Below are 20,533 nucleotides of genomic sequence, written 5' to 3' on the forward strand. Positions count from 1 at the left end.
AAATAACTAGGCGGTATTTTTTTCATATTATTTTTTTATATTTTTTAAACCATTTTGCTTTCTTTATTTTCAAAATTTGTTTTTTCATAGTTTGCTGTCTTAAATATAATTTATTTAAAGATAATATTTTCAATTACTTTTTATTCAGTTTAACTCAATTTTGCGCTCTGTTTCGCTGCATTTTACAACTATTTACAAAATAATACATGTGAACCTTGTCAACTTGCTTTGCTTATCGCAAGTATTATACGGTAGTACCAACCAAAATTGATAATTGTAGTTTTTATTGTTTGTCGCGGGAAGAAATAAATAGGAGGAAAAATTCAATAAATAATGCGAAACAAGTTTATGTTTTCAAAATGTTGTCTTGCGTTCGGAAGAATTTTGACATTTATGTGCTTAAGTTTTATGTTTTGCTTGATTGTTTGTATATCTCTTTGCCATTTATTTAAAAGTTTTGTTTTATCCAAATTATTTAAAAGTGTGTTTGTCATTTCTACACAAGGTAAAATCATTGCCGCATTTGTTAATGTCTATATTTTGCGTTTGGGTTTGGATTTTTGTTTGCATTGTGTTTGTTTGAGTTCGATTTTAAGTTATCTGGATTATGTTTATCTGATGATTTTGTATAAAATTCCATTTTACGCGTTGTTGTGTATTTTGTAATTTTCTTGTTGACGATTGAACCCAAACCATTATTACTTTGATTGATTTTGGATTTTGCAAGATTGTAGTGGTTTCATTTCGAAATAATAGTATTTGTATTCATTTATGGTATTACCAAGTATTGCTGAGTTGTCAAAATTTAACCAAAAAAATGATTATATTTGAGGAACGGTCATAACCGTTGATGTTGTGGATTGATGTCTGACCTTTGCTAAACTAAATAACTATCTCGTTATGCTTGGAACTTTTATTCGCGAGAGGAACCAAAAACTGTTTCCCATAATTTCGAGGATTTACTTCTTGTTTCATTTTAATGACATCTGATATATAGAGAACAGCAAAAAAAATGTGTTGGAAACTGAATGGCATAGACTGTAAAAATAATAAAATTAGCCTTCTTCCTGCAAAAAATCAGGAAGCAAAATGAGAAAGTGAATCATGATTAAAGGAACAAAAGCTGGCTATGATTCTATTGTTTTTTAAATGTATAAAAATACTGGCCTTGTTTCATCGCCATCTTGATTGACCGATTCATGTGCTGTGTACTTATATTTTTACAGTGAAATCATAGGTCACTACGTTGAAGCCGTTTATTTGTTAGTTTTCTCTCCGAACGATTACTAGATCTTTTACTGCTTTACGCAATTTTTAAGTTAATATTTGATCCAGATTGTGTTATGTTTTCAAAATACAGGTTGAGCAATTCTCTACGAAATCGGCCGATTTCGACTATTTTATGATTTGGCTCAAACTTTGTGGAGGCCTTTCCTATGACCAAAGAAGCTATTTTGTGTCGTTGGTTCACCCATGCAAGTCTCCATACTATTTTGGCAACTGTCCATACAAAAATGGTACGTTAATATATAAACAGCTGTTACTTTTGAGTGAATTTTCTGATCAATTTTTGGCAAAGTTGTAGGTATTGGTAAGGACTATTAAGAAAAAAATATGTACACGGAAAAAAAGTTGTCGATTTTATTATTAACTTTTTTTTAACAAAAACTCAAATTCCCAAAATATGTATTTTTTGATTTTCGAGATTTTTTGATATGTTTTAGGGGACAAAAACCCGCATTTTTCCAGCTATAGAGAAGTATGTTTAAAAAATCTGCCGCCAAGTTTTGAATTTTTGAAAAAAATGTGTTTTTGGAAAAAAACTAAATTTTATGCAAAAAAAATTACCTCAACTTTTTATGTAAAATTAAATTTGCAATCGAAAAGTACTTTACAGATTTTTTGATAAAGGGTACCGTTTTCAAGATATTGCCACCGAAAGTTTGATTTTAACTAAATATTTGCAGTTTTTCGAAAATTTTCTATTGTCTATTGTCTATTGTCGGCTTAAAGAAAAAGAAGGCGGCAGATTTTTTGAACATACTGCTCTATAGCTTAAAATTTGCGGGTTTTTGTCCCCTAAAACATATCAAAAAATCTCGAAAATAAATTTGTATTTTGGGAAACTGAGTTTTTATGAAAAAAATGTTAACAAAAAAATCGGCCTATTGTTTTCTTAATATTCCTCAACAATACCTACAACCTTGCCGAAGAAACCAAATTGATCAGAAAATTCACTCAAAAGTAATAGCTGTTTACCTCGCATAAAGCGCAGCCGTTACGCTTTGTATTTCGTCCATTTCTCAAACATGCCATACATTTTTTGCAATCTTTTTGAAGCAATTTGTTCGTCTTGTTCCAATCTACAATTAGCTTCTAAAAGATAGCAAGAATATTGTGTCATTTTAGAGTTATCGAAGAAATAAAAAACGTAACGCCTGTGCACTATGCGAGGTTTAACTGTATATATTTACGTACCATTTTTGTATGGACAGTTGCCAAAATAGTATGGAGACTTGTATGGGTGAACCAATGACACAAAATAGCTTCTTTGGTCATAGGGAAGGCCCCACAAAGTTTGAGCCAAATAAAAAAATACAAATAAAATCCATTTCCGGTTTTGGTAGAGAGTTGCTCAGGTTGATTAATTTTATTTCTCTACAAACATTTAAGAGAGCAAAAATAATAATGCAACCGTATCCACAAGATGTGTGTGCTGTTTCGATTTTTTACATTGTATTTAAAGTGTCAGCTGTTTTGTTATGCATTTGGGGAGGGTCATTTTTTAAAAATATTTTTCTTTGCATGTTTTAGCTCTCAAATGCCTACGACAAATAATTTTCAGAGCCATTCATTTCGGGTAATTGTGTTGATTGTAACACTTTTACAGGATTAACTAGCTTATTGATCTGATCACGTTGATTTGGTAATACACATATCTGTTCAGCCAAGTTGATTTGAGAGCAATATTGATTGGAGACAAAATGAAACAAAATGTTTTCACGCATCTGCAAAGCAGACATCTGTGTTTGTTCTAATGCAAGTGTTTGACTTAGTTTAAATTTAGTTAGTTGTTTTTATGTGCAATATTTTAAATTTATATTTAATAGTTTCTTACTTCTTTTGTACATTTTTGATTAAAATTTAATATCAGCAAGTTTAACATTTCACTTAAACAATTCTCTTATTTTTGCATTTTAGTTAAATAATGTATGTAAGATCATTTTCATCTCTATAAAACAGAGTCGATCCGTAATCCCCCAGAAACAAAGGACAAATTATACACTTAACATTTTCCATCTTGTTTTGTACAAAATAAATAATTTTCTTTTTACAAATGTCTAAACCTATTTTGTGGAAAATAAATATTTAATTAAAACTTACGCGTTACGTGTTTCATCTCTTGTGGCGAAACAGGGGATACAAAAACCTTTTTTGGCTATCACTTGCTAGGTCCACTTTTTGAATTGGTTTTGTATAAATTTGTAACCGTTCTCTTTATATTGTTTTTTTTTTAAATTAGATTAGCGCCACATTCGAAATCACATTTCATACATTTTGCTTAAAATGTTCGTTTTTTCTTCCCAAATCGAACCAATCCGTTCTTTACATAAATAGAAAAACAATGCCTATACAAACAATTTTGACAATTTTCGGTGTATGTATATCTGAAAATGACAAACGAAAACAAAAACCCATCACATTTTAGCTTGCATAACTTCTGTAGTAGATTGAACCCCTCTAGTCAAACAGTGCGGCCAGTATGTCGTCACTGTTGGCATTGTTGCTAGATCCACTGGAAGGAGGTGTGTTCAAGTCGGGTGGTGGGTCTAGGTAAGACAGAAGCTCCATCGGATCGACCACGTTGTCAGGAAGGAGCTGTCGGAGGGAAAGATATCATTAGAACCTTTGAGGATAGATTTGATAGTTGGGTTACTTACATTTAAATCGTTACCGCCTTCACCCTCAATGACCGCAGCAGGATCAAAGTTAAGATCGGCGGGCAGATCTACGTCCGTCAATCCAACGAGACCATTTTGCTGTTGATTTTGCATCATCGAGTTCATCGTGTTCATCAGGTTTTGTTGGAGATTGTTGGTTGAGTTGATCATACTCTGAGGAGAGTTCATCATGTTTTGTGGTGAATTCATGAGACTCTGGGGTGAGTTCATGATGTTCGCCGCTGGGTTGTTACCCATGCCCATGGCTTGCTGATGTTGGGGGGAATGCATCAGACTGTTTGCTCCCGGATTACTATGGCTGTTTTGATTGTTGTTGTTGCCGACAGAGTCGATTTTCGATGGAGAACATGCACTACTGCTACTGTTGTTGATGCTGTTTCCATTTCCAGATTGACTTGAGTTGCTATCGTTGGCTGGTGGTACGCTTGGCGGTCCACCAGGGGTCATTGGATGACCGGAAGAGTTTCCTCCACCGGGCGTATGTGGAGTGTGAGGTGTGTGGGGCATCTGAAGACAAGTAAGCATTAGTTTACAGTACGGTGATCGTGAGGTTTATCTAATTTACCTGGTCATTTAGGGATTTCTCCATCGCGTTCAATGGATCCAGCGAATTGACAGAGTCACTGAGGTGTGCTAGAGGATTGTTTCCAAAGTCACCTGGAGTTCCAGGCCCATTCGTACTACCTCCGCCAGGTGCAGTAGATCCTGGCTCTTGTTTGATAGGATTTCCGAACGAATCAAACTGCGTTCGTTGGTTATAGCTATGAAAGAAATAATACATCGTAATTTTTTTTCTTTGATTGGGCCTTCAAAAGTGAACTTACTTTGATCCCATCATGCTTCCACTGGCAATTGAGCTCATATCTGGGCTCATGTAAGGACTCATGGCGTTCATGTTGTCCCACGTAGGTAACGAAGTCGACCCCGGAGACATGACTTTGCTGAACTGCTTGCTGTCTCCATCGGGGTCGGGTTTGATGTTTGGCAGTCCCGGGGTTGAACTTGCTCGGCCACTGCCATCGTTGCCCGGAGTGTTTCTACCGGGAGCAGTCGTGCTGCCGCTAGGTATGCTGCTATTGCCACTTCCCCCAGCCGGTTTTATTGCTCGCCAGTTGGCCTGTGAATCAATCACAACCTCTTCCGTGTCCATGCCGTTGGGGGTGTTGGAAGAGTTTAGCGTGTTTAGGATCGCCCACATGTACTGATCGATTTCAAGACCTTCAGTGAGGGCGGGTTTACTGGAAAAGAAAATGTTGTGTGTTAGGGGGGTAAAGACCGATATCCGCAATGGAAAGCTTACTTGCACACAGGGCATCGCCAGTTGCCACGTTCACAGTTGAGTGCCAGGTACGCCTCGAGGTCGAAGCATTGGATGTGCTTGCAGTCGTGACCTCGCGCTGGAAGTGCTATTCGCTTGGAGGTGATGGTACACTTGAGAGAGACCTGCAAGAATTTTTTAGGAGTTCAAGCGTTACAAAGGGAAGTTGAATTTTACAAATTCAAAACATACTTTGGTAGAGGTAGCCGTTTCGAGCGAATCCTTGTCGACTCCAGGTCCATTTCCCCCCAGTGGCTGGTTGGGACTCGTTGTGTGCCCGACTGCAAAGTTTCGTTTGATTTTGGCTACTGCTTGTTCGGCCGACAGAAGGTTTCGCTTCAGAAGCGTATGAAGTACGTGGTTGACCGACGGCCGATGCACCAGTTGAAGTACGAAGAGGTGTGACTGAAGAAGAGCAAGGATTAGAACCTTTGGGGAATGCAATGAGCTGGGTGTTACTTACACAACAACATGTGCTAACGGTGATTTGAATCGTATTCCGTCCTGGCTGACAAACTTGCTTCAGGTAGAGTGGCCGGTGAGTGTTCTTGTTGTCACCCCGGTCAATCTCGAGTGGCGTAGAGTTGGCCGAGACTTGCACGCTGGCTGGCCAGTTAGTGTTCATCTGTCGGTCCTCGTGATGGAAACATTTAAGTTGTAGTTCCAGATCGGGTCGACACATTAGAGTATTGTACACGGTAGACTTGAGCTGGAACACGTGATTGCTGACGGCGAGGTTATGTTCTAGTCGAAACGGTGGCAACAGGATGCCGTCCCTCACGGGGAAGGTCAGTCGCAGTTCTTCGTCTTCTGTGAAAGTTGAGGGTTGTGATTATAGGAAATGACTTGAGGTAAATTGCGTTTCTACTTACTGTGTGGTAGGTTTGGCTTCAGATCCGGATTTGGACTGATGTAAGGTGTCATGGAAGAGGCGGGTGTGAGTGGAGGTGTGGGATTTCCTGGCACAGGACTATGCTGGTAGTTCATCCGGATGTCCGGCTGGTAGCCTTGCATATTTTGGTAGCCCGTGTTGTAATACTGTTGACTGTGGCCACCAGCTGCTGCGTAGGGGGGCGTCTGTTGCCGCTGGATCATTGGAGGTCCACCCCTGTAGTTCATAGGCATTGGTCCATGCCTGCCGTAGCCTGTGTTGGCTTGCATGGGTAGCGGAACTCCCGAAGCTTGGAGAGGTGGGAATTGCGAACCAGCTCCGGGCATTCCTTGCTGCCCCATTCCATACATCGATCGCTTTTGAGCCATCTGCATTTGTGGGTTTGGATATGGCGCCATCCGCCGTGGATGCGGAGGGTATCCGTTGGCCATTCCTTGCATTTTAGACATCGGCGACATTTGATTCATTTGATTAAGCGGGTTCATACCGGCGTTCATCTGGTTCATTCCATTCATGCCACCACCCGGTACCATTTGACCTCCCATACCCATGCCCATGTTCATCATTTGGGCCATTGGATTCATCTGTTGGTGATGCCTTCCGTAGCTGCCCATTCCGTTCATCGAACCCATCTGATTCATCTGCATGCCGGTCATGGACCCCATGTTACCAGGCGCACCGGTTGTCGTTCCCACGCCGACTCCTCCATTTCCTGCACCGCCGTTTCCTGCTCCCATTTGGCTCATATGGCTCATCCCGGAACCCATCTGGTTCATTCCTCCTGCTACTCCTCCTCCTCCTCCTCCACCACCACCACCGCCACTCATTTGATTCATTCCACCACCCATTTGGTTCATGCCGTTCATTTGGTTCCATGATGACTGCGAGTGCATCGCCATGTTGTTCATCTGCAACGAAAAAAATGATTGCGGTTATTTTTTTTCACGATTGTTCTAACCCGCGCAAAAAATACTCACCTGAGGGTTATATCCGACATCCATTCCGCCTTGTTGACCTCCGGCTGCTGCAACCATAGCTTTTCAAAAGAACCCGTTGTGATGTTTCGTTTTACGAGAGAGAGAAGCACTAATATTCACTTCCTAGGCCGCGCACTAGTTCGTCGCATTTATTGCTTCGATGTTCCGGATGCGATGCACCTTAAAGATGGGAAAGGGATTGATCAGTGTTTTTTTAAAGAGATTTTTTTGTTTTGTGGCAAACCTTACCTTGAATTACTCGTTGTGATTTTGTTGAATTCTCCGCGTGGTGGAGATTCTACAACACCCAATGACGGAGCCCCTAGGGAGCCCCCCTGGGCACTCATAGCCTGGTCATATCTGCAAAACAGGAAAAGAAAGAAGGCCTTTTATTAGATTGGGTCTTGCTCGAAGAGGAGTTGGGGGGTTATTTCTATTGACTAGATGACAAACTTTGCATGGGTGTGAATGAGTTGGTAACAAGCATCACCAGATAATCCGAGCCATGTGCTCTATTCCTGGAAATGATTGCAACACCGTTGGCGGAATAATCGTCATCGTTTCTCGTTAACTCACAGTTACGTCACACAAACTCATCATCATCATCATCGTTTGGAGAAAGATGAAATGCGTGGGAATGGAATGGATTTTTCCTTGTTTCTCGGCGAAATGTTTGACGTCACTGATAAGTGTCGAATCGCAGTATTTGGTACAATGTCCACAAAAAGGAGGTCGCAGCTTTTACATTATTCAAGGTTAAAGTTCTTCCTGACTATTCTGTTACCAAATCTTTACCACCACGAGAATTTTCTTTAATTCCCGGGACATCACTTTGATGGCGAGGGACAGTCTGTGCTGCGTTTTGGCTTAACCTTGCCCAAAAGTTATTCGATCGTCTGGTGTAAGTATTTCGGGGCGAATTAAACATTCATAAACTCCCGTTTATCTTCGTTTTGCTCGAGGCTTCGCTCTGCCAAGGACCTTTTTCTCGCTCCCTCGGCAGAGCATCTTCTACGTAGCGTAGGTGGACACACCGATTTGGATGTTCGTATTTTGATGTGATTACAAGGGTCTCGGGTTGGAAAAGAAATCTCGTTTTTAACGGCTCCTAGGAAATCGAAAAAAAAAATCGTGTAGAAATGTAGATTTTGTTTAGTCAGTTTAATAGAAATGCATTAAACTCACTTGCAACACCATTCTCACCGTTGCATCGCTACAAAGTGGTTATTGATATAAATAATTAAATCAGCTCCGGCCACCGGTCTTGTGAAATGCTGGCAAAAGTGAACAAGCAAAAAAAAAATGTTGGTCTGTTCATGAAATTAATTCAGATTAAAAGTGGCCTGCATTTCTGTGTTTTCACACACACTGGCACACACATTTCATGGTGGTGGGGTGTTGGGCAGTGACTTAATAATTATTATCGAATTTGATTATTTTTTTTCGCTGCCCGGATACCATCACAACGGCGACGACGACGACGACGGTCGGTTGGTAGCCACTGTCGGTTGACTGAAGTGGCCAGGGGTTCAGGCTGTTCTGAGTGGTAATCATTTCGTTCAATTTCACTTTGTTATTATTATTATCGTATTATAATACGACCCATGCCAGGTTTGAGTTTGTGCATGTGCACAGTGTCGGTCACTGAGGATTTATTTTTTTCTTTCGGTATTTTTTGTTAAGGGGTGAAGAACAGATTTGGCAGCATTCAACATTTTAATAAATGTCTCATATGAATTTTTAGTATCAGAAATAATCAACGGGATATTCAAAAACCTCAAATTTGTAGTCAGACACAAAATTATAGATTTCAAGCGTTTGGCTTGTAGTTGCGCTTGCAATTAATGTTCAAAATGGTTAATTATGCAACAATGTTTTGCACTTTGCTGCTCCTCCTGCACCACAACCAGCAGCTCCTATTCAGTGTGTATCAATCTCTCCAGATTGACACGCAGCTCAAAAGCTGTGTTTGTGGTAAAACATAAAATTTATCTGAAACATGCGGCTCCCCTATGCGTACTGGTCGGTGGTGTCATGTATCGATAATTTCATTGTACAAAAGTTGGTACATGATTTCGACCCACGACCAGGCCAGGTGGAGAAGGTTGGGATCCCATAAAAATAATTCAACTCATATTCAGCACCAAGTGTCAAGTGGTTTATTCAGTTCACCTCGTGACTTTCACCTAGGAACTATGCCACGGGGAAGGACGAAATGGACGGTGGGAAATTTGTATTTTGATTAATTTGAAAATTTATTTATTTTAAATCTGTTTCGGTGGCACTCGAGTTTTTCCGGGCAATGTGAGCGGAAGGGTTGTGGTGGTAGAAATGAAATTATTTTTCACTTTGTACTTTTTGTTGTGACCGCACTCGGTGGCGGGATTTTCAGTGGGGGGCAACAGTGGTCCCGAATCCGCGTCCCAGTTACCTTCCACCCCTGATGATCCAATGTGTGTGTGTGTTTGCTGTAATGTAATGTTATTGATGACGGGTGGTTCAATTAAATTGTTTATTAATCTGAAATGACCAATTATTCGCTCCGACACTGAAACCCAGCTATGTCGTCGTTGACGTCGTTGTTCGCCTTTTGCGCGAATGAATAAATTATGGTGAAAAAACCTGACTCGGGCTGATTAAATTTTTACTTTGCCAATTTTTGTCAACGCGTCACTTGGTACACGCACACGCGTGTACGTTATTCAATCACATAAATGATGAAAATTGAACAGACGCTGGAATTAAAATTAACACAGTCCCAAAAAACGGGACCAGTCAATGTTGTTGATGATGATGATGTGGGGTGGACGATGAGCAACAAGTCCTGGTCGGTGGTTGGAGGGTGATTTTATGCTGGCGCCACGGGTAGGAATGGTAATTGACAAACACGGAGCCGCCGCTGCGTTGATGTGTCCTTGTTGCTTGCTCTGTACGACTATAGACATGTTTGTATTTGTAGAAATTATTTGTGACTGATTAGTATTTAAAATTGAAAAATCACTTAATTAAAGATATTAAAAATCGTCGAGGTTTTCATTTTTATTTCAAATCGTTTCAATTTCACAACACAATCCTTTTTTCATGCTCTCACCCTACTGCCAAACCAAAAAGCGACAAGTCACCGATCAAACCCGACGTGGAAGGAAAAGTTGTCGTTTTTATTATTTCAATTTCATTCGCCACCCCCCTAACTCGCAACCCACTTGGCATCGCCCACCCAGCAAAAGGACATTCTGTTTGTCGTTCGCATTTCATCATCTCGTTTGCCAACCTCCCACACCCACCCTAGGACCAACGGGCGACGACGATGCTGCAGGGCCCGGCTCGCTGACTCCTATTGTCATTTTCCTATTATCCAGGGTATGATTTCATATTATCTTTGATTATATCCTTTTTCGTCCCACCACCGCCACCGCCACTGGTGTTAGTGCCTTCAGAGCGTGCGACAGATAGAGAGGGAGAGAGTCAACAGTTGAGCCAGTCTTTGTGGGGTGTTGATCTAGTGCGTGTTGTTGCAGTTTCATTTCCACCCAATCACCCACGGGAGAACAAAACCCTATTAAATGTGTGTTGAGGCGACCCAACACGCACCAACACACGGACGTACAAATAGATATCCTTGAACTGGAGGATGCTCGTTGACGGTGGTGAAGATGATGACGGCTTACGCTTAATGTAGGAGGAAGTCAAGTTGAGTTTTGTAATGACAGTTTGTCATAGGAAAATCATTGACTTATAAGCAAAATTAACGATGAAAATAAGTTTTTTTAGAAAACATAAAATTTTAATGAATTAGTTATAGCTTAAGAAGATGAATTTAATAATTTCGCTGATTTAATTAAATTTGTTTTGTTTTACTAAGACGATAAAAAAAGATACGAAAACGTTACAATTCTGACAGCTACATTTTATAATCTGATGGTTATAATCATCCGAAGTTTGATTATCGGAAGGATTGTATAGGACATCAAAATAATCAAACCATGAAAAAAGAATTCGTTTATTTTTTTTCTTTTTTCGTCAATTTCAAATTCTGCGACAATTTTAGTCATTTTTTTTTTAAATTTGAACAGTTGATTGTCTCAAAAATTACCGAATGCATTTTCTCAATATTTTATTACCGCCATATTAGCCACCACCTTAGATTTTAAAAATATGCACCGCTTTAGAGTAGTTTAAGGCTTGACAATCATAAATAAGCAAATTTTTTTCGAGGTGCGATTATCCGAAGTGAAATTTTTTCTGAGGCCTTCGGAAAATCGTGTCTGGACTGTATTTGAATAGGTTTCCTGGTTCATTGAACAATTCAGCAATAATCACGAAAATGATGGTAATTAGGGTTATTTGAATACCCTTAAGGGGTTACATACATGTAAATCGGCAAATATGTCAGAGGTTAGTTTGAGCACACACTTAAACTTTTTTCAAAATCTGTTTTCAGGGCATTAAACTATACATTTTCATCTATTAACAAAACAAATTTGAAGACATTTGGTTGTATCATTGCCGAGATATAGCTATTTGAAGTTAGCAGTTTAAAAAACGGGTGCCACGATATCTCAACATTGCTTCGACCAAATCGGCTCAAAATTTTGGTGAAGACTCGTCAAACTGGTCCCGTGTGCATGACGAAGGCCGATTTTCAAAAACTTTATTTAAAAAAAAGATAAAAATATTTTTCAGTTTTTCATATAAAAACCGCCAGTTTTGGACTTATGTATTTTTTTAAAATTCAAAATTTCAAAATCGGGCTTCGTCATGCACACGGGATATGTCTTGGGAGTCTTCACCCAAAATTTCAGCCAATTTGGTCCGTCCCATGTCGAGATATCGTGGCACCAGCAAATCAACTTGGTGTTCAGAGAAAAACGCTCAGAAAGTTAGACAGTTGGCTTTGCGCATGGCAAAATTCTGAGCTTAAATCGTCTCTAACTCAGTTTAATCATGAAATATCTTCATGAAACTTTCAGGAGTGTTTGAAAATCATCTTTTAAGTGGATTCAATAAATTTTCTGTAATATGAAATTTTGTGATTTTCTACATGTATGTAACCCCTTAATGTTAAATTTAATTGGAACATTATTTAGAAAAAATGAGTTTGACTTGGAAAATTTATCGCTTTCTAACGATTTTTGGTCAATTTAAGAGCACATAAAGTGCCATGCGACTCCAGAAAAATGTACTAACTTATCTCGATGGAGATATAAATATAAATGTGATATTCCAGCACAATTATTTTAAAGACACCTTGAAAAAAAAATATATTGTGAGGATTTCATAGACATTGTGAGACCTTTTCGTTAGGGTTTAAAATATTTTCTAATTAAAGGTCAATGATCCAAAATTGCAATTAGGGGTAATGTACCGTGAATTTAGAAATGTTTAAGGAAATATATAAAAAAAACAATTCAACATAACATATGCTCACAATCATAGATGTTAAATTATTGTGATTATTATACTGTGTTCTCCAGCACAAGTTTGAAAAATTGAAATCTTGTGAAAAATATGTTCAAAACAAATTGGAATCCTTTGAAACCCACAAACACTCAAACATTTTAATATTCAATAGGAACCTGTTTTGCCTTTTTATGACGATGTGAGGTACACACCAGTGAGGTTATTTTATGAGTAACTTTTTTTTTCAAAAACACATTATGAGCTAGTATACGATGTCTTTTTAAAAACAAAAAAAAATCATATCAAGATTGCGACATTTTCAACCCTGTGTTAATTGATCGATAATCACTCCATTTCATCGTAAACAAACACACAAACGTACTGCTCGTCACTTAACCACGCTTTTACGTTTCTATTTTCCCTTTTGTATTTCTTTATGCAGTTTGCACTTCCCACCACCCACTGCGCCTATTGATGACGCATCACGATTCAATCGTTCGTGCACGCGCTATCGCAGTCCCCCTTCCATTACCATTCAATCTGACCCCTTTCCCCTTTTCCGAGTGAGCGTCAAATTTTTCCAAGTTTTTTTTCGCTTTCCTCTGCCGTGCTGTATGAGTTTTTAGTCGTACGTAAAATAGCACACGCCACACCGAAAAATATGAATTCTGATTCGAGTAAAGTGCGAGAAAGAGAGCAAAAACACACACATACACAGCGGAGCAAGAAGACACCCGAGCCGGGAAGTAAAGGCCCAAAGAAATCCGCCGGAAATCGGGGAGTGAAACGCAAACAAACATATTCTCGGTGTCTCCGGAGGGGCACTCACCAACAAAACCAACAGAGGCCACATAATAAAGTGAGCACACAAACACACACACAGCCGTACAATATGTACAACATCAGTCGGGTTCAACGGAAGGGAGGAATAAGAAGCAACAACAACAACAACAACAAAAAACCTCCCCTGCTCAAGAGTCCTTGTTTGCGCCGAGGCGGAAAAGCTAAAAACCGTTTAAACACTAATGCACTTTGGCTGGCACCACCGTCGGAGAGGGGAAAACTGTGCGAGTGACGAGAGAAAGAGAGCACGCGCGCGAGAGAGAATTTTCCCCTGCAGACGCAAACAGCTGAGTGTGTCGGTGAGTGACTCGAACGGCACGAGGATGTCGGAAAAATCGCTTTCCGTCATTCACAGAAAAAGAGAGTGTGTTTGATTTCTCTCTCCAGCTCTCTCCCTCTCTCTCTTGTGCGTTGTACATGCAATATTGTGGCCGTGTGATGTTGATGGTGGTTGAAAGGAGGAAAAGGCTCGCACATAAACCATTCACCACCCTCTTTCGCCCACTGTTCTCACACAGATTCTCTCCCGCTCTCCTCTGGTGTGGTGTTACTGTTGCTTTTGATTACACAGCCGCCAACCTCCTGCCTCCTCGTCCTTATCGTCGTCGTCGTTTCAGGAAGCTCTCACGCTTGTTTTCCGGCTACTAGAGCTTCATCCCCTTCCTTGGGCAGGGGTGCCAGATTTAATGCAGGGGTGCGATCATGATGGGTTTTAATTGTGATTGGTTTAGTTCAATCCATTTGCAAACCATTAATGAAAACAAAGATTTAACTAAAAATTATGTTTAACTGTATACTTTTTAAACAACTTCTACTTCTATTCTACGAAAATCTTTATTTTTCTTGTTTGAGTTTTTGTTGTTCAACAATTTTGGAATTTGTATGTAAATTTATTTATTTTGTTTGCTCTTTTCTAATAAAATAAAGCGTACTTTACCACCTTCCATCATGATATTTAATTTGTTTGTTATTTGTTGACTGATACTTTTACCTTACTGTTTACATATAAAACACAAAAATTATTATAACAATAACAAGAACAAGCTTTCGAAAATCAAAAAATATTAATTTTCTGAGGTTTTGGAAAGGTCATCCGAACGTGGGTTGATGTGCTTTTTTCGAGACTCTTTTTTTTCAAAAAATATTTCGAACTTTAACTGAAATTGTGAATGAAACAAAATATTTTCATTGTGTTCACAATATATTTAGATCATTCAAACTAATCATGTGTTTTTATTTGTGTTTTTGTTTTTCCAGTGTCTTCGTCACCTGTCATCAGTTCGTCACCCGTCGGCTTTCCCGGTGTCATCTTCGTCTAACCTGTCGGTATACTCTTTGCTGAGCGGTAAGTACACTCATTGAAACGTAAATCAGTGCAGATTCGATTATCAGGAGGCTCGACTTTGAGGCCGTTTTGATAGTTGAATTATTTTTTTAATGTTTACGATGCCATTAAAGATGCATTGAAAAATTATTGGATAAAAAGCTATTTTCAGGAAACTTTTTTAATTTAAGTAAGATAAATTGAGTCCTTCATAAACATTTGGAAAATTCTTGCTTTTGCGTTGGTATTAATTTTAAAGCATATTTGATTTTAAATTAAAATGTTAAAAAAAAAAATTAAAATGTATGGTTTTAACATTTGAATTAAAAAAGCGATTGAAAATGCATTAAACACCATTCCAAATGTTTTGCAATTATTAGTATTCAATTTATCCTAGCATAAACACAATTTTAGCGCTTCTATACATTGGGATTTCACTGAAAATCTAAATATTTTATAAATATGTAGGTTCAAAAATGCTTAATATGGTTATTAGAGCAGGAAAATACCATTCAATCTGTTTTCAGTCACTTCTTTGTACATTATAATTGTGAAGCATAAATTAATAAAAAATGCCTTCTAGATTTTCGGGGGTAGCTGGCATAATTTTACCATGATAATCGAATTTGCACCGTTAATTTTTATATGTTAAGTTAAGGGGTTGAACTCTATTTAAAAAAAAAATACCAAAATATTTGATTATTGAAATTAAAAAACATAATTTTGACTTTAAACTCAAAATTTGTAAAAACAGTTTTTCAAATGCTTCCAAAAATCAAAAAGATATTTATTGATACATTAATTTTGTGTGGCTGTAAATAGGTCCTCCAGAGGCGGGTTCGAGATATTTTTTTTCATCCAAAATATATTTTATAGTACTTTTTACACGTAACTTAAGTACAATATTTGAACTAATTTTTATGATTAATACTTATTATAAAACAGAAGTTTTTTTTCTTACTTAAATCATTCAAGCTAATAAGGTGTTTTTTTGTGTTTTTTTTTCAGTATCGTCGCCGCCCTACCCGTTGTCATTCTCGTGCCACCTGTCAGTTTACTCTTTGCTGAGCGGTAAGTACAATTTTTAAAAAGGCAAATCAGTGCAGATTCAATTAACAAGTAGGCTTGACCTCCAAGCCGTTCAGCATGTGGGAAATATTTTCCACATTTCAATGCATAAATTTGGTTAAACGTTAGAAATTAAAAAATATTTATTTGTGTGTTAATTTAAAAGAATGTTGTGTATCATTTTTGTTTCATTTAAAAATATAAAAAAAATCTGGTGTACAATTCGTCAAAATGGTGTTTTTTTTATACCATGTACATATTAACATCTCAGATTAACTTTCTAACTAATTATTTGATTGCCATAGTCTTTCATGATTATTGTAACACCAGTTCTGCTGCATTTTTGAAAATTTGGCAAGAACACTGTTTATTATTCTGTTTGAATTCAAAGAAATTTTCTTTCTATAATGGTTCCTAGAGGTAAAAATTGATTGAAAACTTATTTTTGTGAGTTCCTTTGGAGTTGTTTTTTTCTCGATATTCTTTTTTTATCAACAACACAATTCATGGTAATTTTTACATAGTGATTGAAATAAAATATTCTATTTTTTTAATGAAACATTTTATGAAAAAAATCCTTTCTTGAATCATTCAAGCTTATTAGCTTTTTTTTTTGTGTTTTTTTTTTCAGTGCCATCGTCGTCCTACCTGTCGGCTCACCCGTTCTATTCTTCGTTCCACCTGCTGGTCTTTGCTGAGCGGTAAGTACAATTATTAAAAACGCAAATCAGTGCAGATTCGATCATCAGTAGTCGCGACTTCCAGGCCGTTTAGCTCGTTGAATTATTTTTTAAAGTTTACGTTGCCACTGAAAAATGCACTAAAAAGTTATTGGATAAAAACTTGATTATTTTAAGTGAAATAAATTGAGTCCACCATAAGCATGTGGAAAATACTTGTTTCGGCGTTGATATTGGTTTTAAAGCATATTTTGTGTTATTTTTAAATATTGGCAAGTATAAAAATAATAAAATTGAAAGTTATGATTTAATCATTTAAATGAAAAAAAAAATACTTAAAATGCATTTTACTCTAATTTAGATGTTTTGCAATTATTAGTTTTTAAAATATCGCAGCATAAACGCAATTTTTGCGCAAAAAATCTTTTTGTGCTGCTGTGCATGTACAAAAAATCTAAATATTTTGGAATATGTAAGTCCAAAAATGTTTGATATGATTATCAACGCAGGAAAATACCTTACAAACTGTTTGCAGTCAATTAGACTTGTATTTCCATTACAATTGTGAAGTATAAAATAAAAAAAATAAATTTTTTTTTGTCCTTTGATTTGTTGGCTCCGACATAAACTTTGAAAAATATTTGCAATGGCCTAAGTTGTCCTACAAATGGCAGATAAAAATATTGTTTTATTGTTTTTTAAACAAATAAAAAAATATTGAAAATTAAACAATCTTTGTTAGCCAATTTTACCATGATAATCGAATTTGCTCCATCTATTTTTATATATTTTCATATGCTAAGTTATGAGTGGTTTAATTCCGTTTGAAATTAAAATTAACCAAAGTATTTGAATATTGTAGTTTAAAGAAAGTATTTTGGTTAGTAGTTTTAAAATACATAATTCTACAAATATTTTTTTTTGTCCTCGTGGGTTTAATCAGAATTTAAATGAGACAAAACTATTAAAATGATGAATGATTTTTTTTATATATTTTTAAAGTAATTTTATAAAAAGTTGATAAGTAATGAGTGAGCATTAACACCAACATTATCTTATTTTGATTTTTTTATAACTAACGTTTTACTTGGACTGACAGGATTTCCTACAGTTGTGGCAATTTAAGTTTGCAAGCAATCGCTTAATGGTTCATTGTGTTTTTTGTACTGTGGGATGTGAATCCGCTTAAATTTTCGGATATCATTATTTTGTCAAAAAATGTACCGGTTGATTTGAAAATGTTTTGTTTGTGAAAATGTTGTGTGTTTGAAAATGTTTTGTTGTGATACTACAGTGCAGCTCACAGTTGGTTTGGGATCAAAAAGTGATTTCAGTGAAAATAAGAAGAAACTATTGTGTTTTGTTGTGGCTAACTACCGGACCAGAAGGAACTGTCGCATTTTGGATAGTGTCAAGTAAGTCCCCGGAAATGTTTTTGTGGAATGTTCTGAATGTCGATGGTTTCGGTTTTAAAAATAATAGTCCTTTTTAGTTCCCAGTAAATGAAACCGCTGGTTGGCATCCCTTCCAGATATTGTTCCTAATGCCCGAGTCACTCCAAAAACAGTTTAGCTTCCTCACTTCCAGCGCCATAGGAGAGCGCACCCAGCAAGCAACACCCCCCGAAACGGGAGGATCAGCCAGTCCGCTATAGTTGCTGAGGTTGTTGGTTTATGAATAAATTTGATTTATTTAGGGGTAATGCGCTCTACATGCTACATACTACCACCAACACTCACCGCAGAGTACACTGACTGCTTTCGCTGGTTCGAGCTGGTGAGTTAGCACGAGTAGAGTCACCCCCGCGGGGGAATTTTAGAAGAGGGAAAGTTTTTTTTCTGCTCCCGGCCAAACGTTCTTTTGAGTGGTGTTTTGGGGAGAACGATGGGAAGGAAAAGGGGGTTGGGGGGGTTCCAAATCCGAGTTTTCAGCACTGCTTTGTTACACACATTGCATGGTGCTGAAAAACGACGACTTGTATGTGTGTGCCCTTGGTGAATTGGTGAGTTGAGAGCGTGTTTAGTTACATATGCTGATTCACCCCTGCCCCACCCATTCAAATATGCCACCCTCTGCCCGAAGAATTCTCGACGCCGATTTGTGTCGAACATGTGTGTATATTGATTTGCTTGTTTTCAACTTAATTTAGCGCTTTTCCACCATTTTCCTCCACCCCCAGCCCATCGGGACAGGGCGAGTTGTTCTCGTTTCTCGCTTTTTGGCACCGCAGATTGGGTTCGCTAATTTTTGCACTCGCCACCGTTGGTGTACGGTGTGACCCTCGAGGGGGGAGTTTTTGTTGGCGTGATTGATGCTGCCGCCGCCGCCGCCGCACCCTTTTTGCCGCGTGCTTGATATTCTAATTTGGGGGAGGGAAAATTGGAGCAGCGCGGTGCTGTTATTAGGAAGCGATTAATTAGTTTGCTGAAAATAACATTGCCATAGGATGGGCGCTGCTTGCTCCTCGACACATTGCTTTTTTGAATGTGCCAATTCAAGTTAAAGTGATATTTATTGATTTGTTATTTGGATAATTTTCGGAATAAATTACAAATGGGAAAGTTTCACAGTGAGCGAATCTGGGTGCACAACGTTTAGATCGCTCGAGGGCAAGTCAAGTGATTATATCCCATCTATATAAGGGTCATTCTTCGCCAACTCACACAGCAGTTGCACCGACCCCGCTTCCATTTTAGTGAATCCGAGGTCCGTTTTTTGATATCTCGTGACGGAGGGGCGGTACGACCCCTTTAATTTTTGAACATACGAAAAAAGACATGTTATTCAATAATTTGCAGTCCGAAAAGATGATGAGATGGAAATTCGATGTCAAAGGGACTTTTATGTAAAATTATACGCCCGATTTTATGGCGTACTCTAAATTTAAATTAAAATCTTATTTTTCACTAAAAAAAAAATATAGTTTTAAAAACTCAGCAATTTTTGTTACCTACCTGTAGAAATTTTTTGAACATGTTATTTAATGGGAAATTTAATGTACTTTTCAATCTACATTAACCAGAAGAGATTTTTTCCATTTAAAACACAATTTTACCCTTGAAAATTGCGTGTTTTTTCGAACTTTACAGGGTTATTTTTTAAAGTGTAACAATGTTCAACAAAATTGTAGAGCAGGCAATAAAAAAAATACATTTGGGGTTTGATTGTAATCATCACGAGTTATCGCGATTTTTTCCAAAAAAAAAAAAATCGTTACATTTTCAAAACATTTTTTTCGTAAAATCGCGATAACTCGTGATGGTTACAAACAAACCCCTTATGTATGTAAATCAATTTTTTGGAATTGTCTGCATTACAACTTTGTAGAACGATGTTTACTCTAAAAAATAATCGTGCAAAGTAAGAAAAAACACGAAATTTACAAATGAAAAATTTAGTTCTAAATGAAAAAATCACCTTCTGGGTTGTTGCAGATTCGAAAAGTACATTAAATTTCCCTTAAAATAAAATGTTCCATTTTTTTTAAATTGATTAACGGAAAATGGTACAGTTTCTGCATTTTTTTAGTGTTTTTTCGATGAAGAATAAGTTTTTTCGAAATTTGAGTACGCCATCAAATCGGGTGTCAAATTTTAATATATTCTTATTGACTCCAAATTTCCATCTCATCAAATTTTCAGGCTGCAAATTACAGAAAAAAATGTATTTTTTATCATCTTCGGATTCGTGATCAGGAACAAAAGATACCCCTTAGGACGAAGTTTTACTCACATCGAAGAAGTGTCGGTGCAACTGCTGTGTGAGTTGGCGGAGAATGACACATCTGTATAAAGGATTTCCTCACTCTGTTGATTCATTCAAACTAGAGCGGATTCACTCGCACTTTGTTTCCCTTTTGCACCGTGGTGTTATTGGAAGCAGTTAGATTTTCAGCTTTTCCCCTTGCTCTTTGTCGATTGACTCAAGGTGAATGAAAACGTTGCAATACATTTGTGTATCGCTTCTTATTTGTATTATTTTTTGCGATTAAAAGATGGAAAGTTTTGGTCAGTTACTGCCAAATTCTTTGGATATTCGGTATTACATTTTTGCTCAATTCATTAGAATT

General features: G+C 37.5%; 2 protein-coding genes across 3 annotated transcripts in view; one reads left to right on the top strand and one right to left on the bottom strand.

The window, feature by feature from the left end:
* The window catches only part of LOC120428629 (uncharacterized), a 95,982-nt gene that overhangs the window by 13,019 nt on the left and 62,430 nt on the right, over positions 1-20,533 (top strand). Inside the window, exons 2-4 of the mRNA XM_052711209.1 lie at positions 14,650-14,737; positions 15,725-15,787; positions 16,416-16,485. The gene's annotated coding sequence lies outside the window, so the exon portion shown is untranslated. The remainder of the gene's footprint in view (positions 1-14,649; positions 14,738-15,724; positions 15,788-16,415; positions 16,486-20,533) is intronic.
* LOC120427606 (zinc finger MIZ domain-containing protein 2-like) overlaps positions 188-20,533 on the bottom strand; it is a 71,089-nt gene continuing 50,743 nt past the window's right edge. For both annotated transcript variants that reach the window (XM_052711207.1, XM_052711208.1), the window contains 10 exons: positions 7,399-7,509; positions 7,150-7,329; positions 6,153-7,080; positions 5,744-6,090; positions 5,473-5,685; positions 5,263-5,405; positions 4,787-5,200; positions 4,528-4,723; positions 3,942-4,469; positions 188-3,879 (listed from right to left, as the gene is read on the bottom strand). In XM_052711207.1, the coding sequence (XP_052567167.1) occupies positions 3,742-3,879; positions 3,942-4,469; positions 4,528-4,723; positions 4,787-5,200; positions 5,263-5,405; positions 5,473-5,685; positions 5,744-6,090; positions 6,153-7,080; positions 7,150-7,206 (2,964 nt within the window). In that variant the 5' untranslated portion in view covers positions 7,207-7,329; positions 7,399-7,509 and the 3' untranslated portion in view covers positions 188-3,741. The remainder of the gene's footprint in view (positions 3,880-3,941; positions 4,470-4,527; positions 4,724-4,786; positions 5,201-5,262; positions 5,406-5,472; positions 5,686-5,743; positions 6,091-6,152; positions 7,081-7,149; positions 7,330-7,398; positions 7,510-20,533) is intronic.

The sequence above is a fragment of the Culex pipiens genome, chromosome 3 (assembly GCF_016801865.2).
Source record: "Culex pipiens pallens isolate TS chromosome 3, TS_CPP_V2, whole genome shotgun sequence".
In the NCBI taxonomy this organism is placed as follows: Eukaryota; Metazoa; Arthropoda; class Insecta; order Diptera; family Culicidae; genus Culex; species Culex pipiens.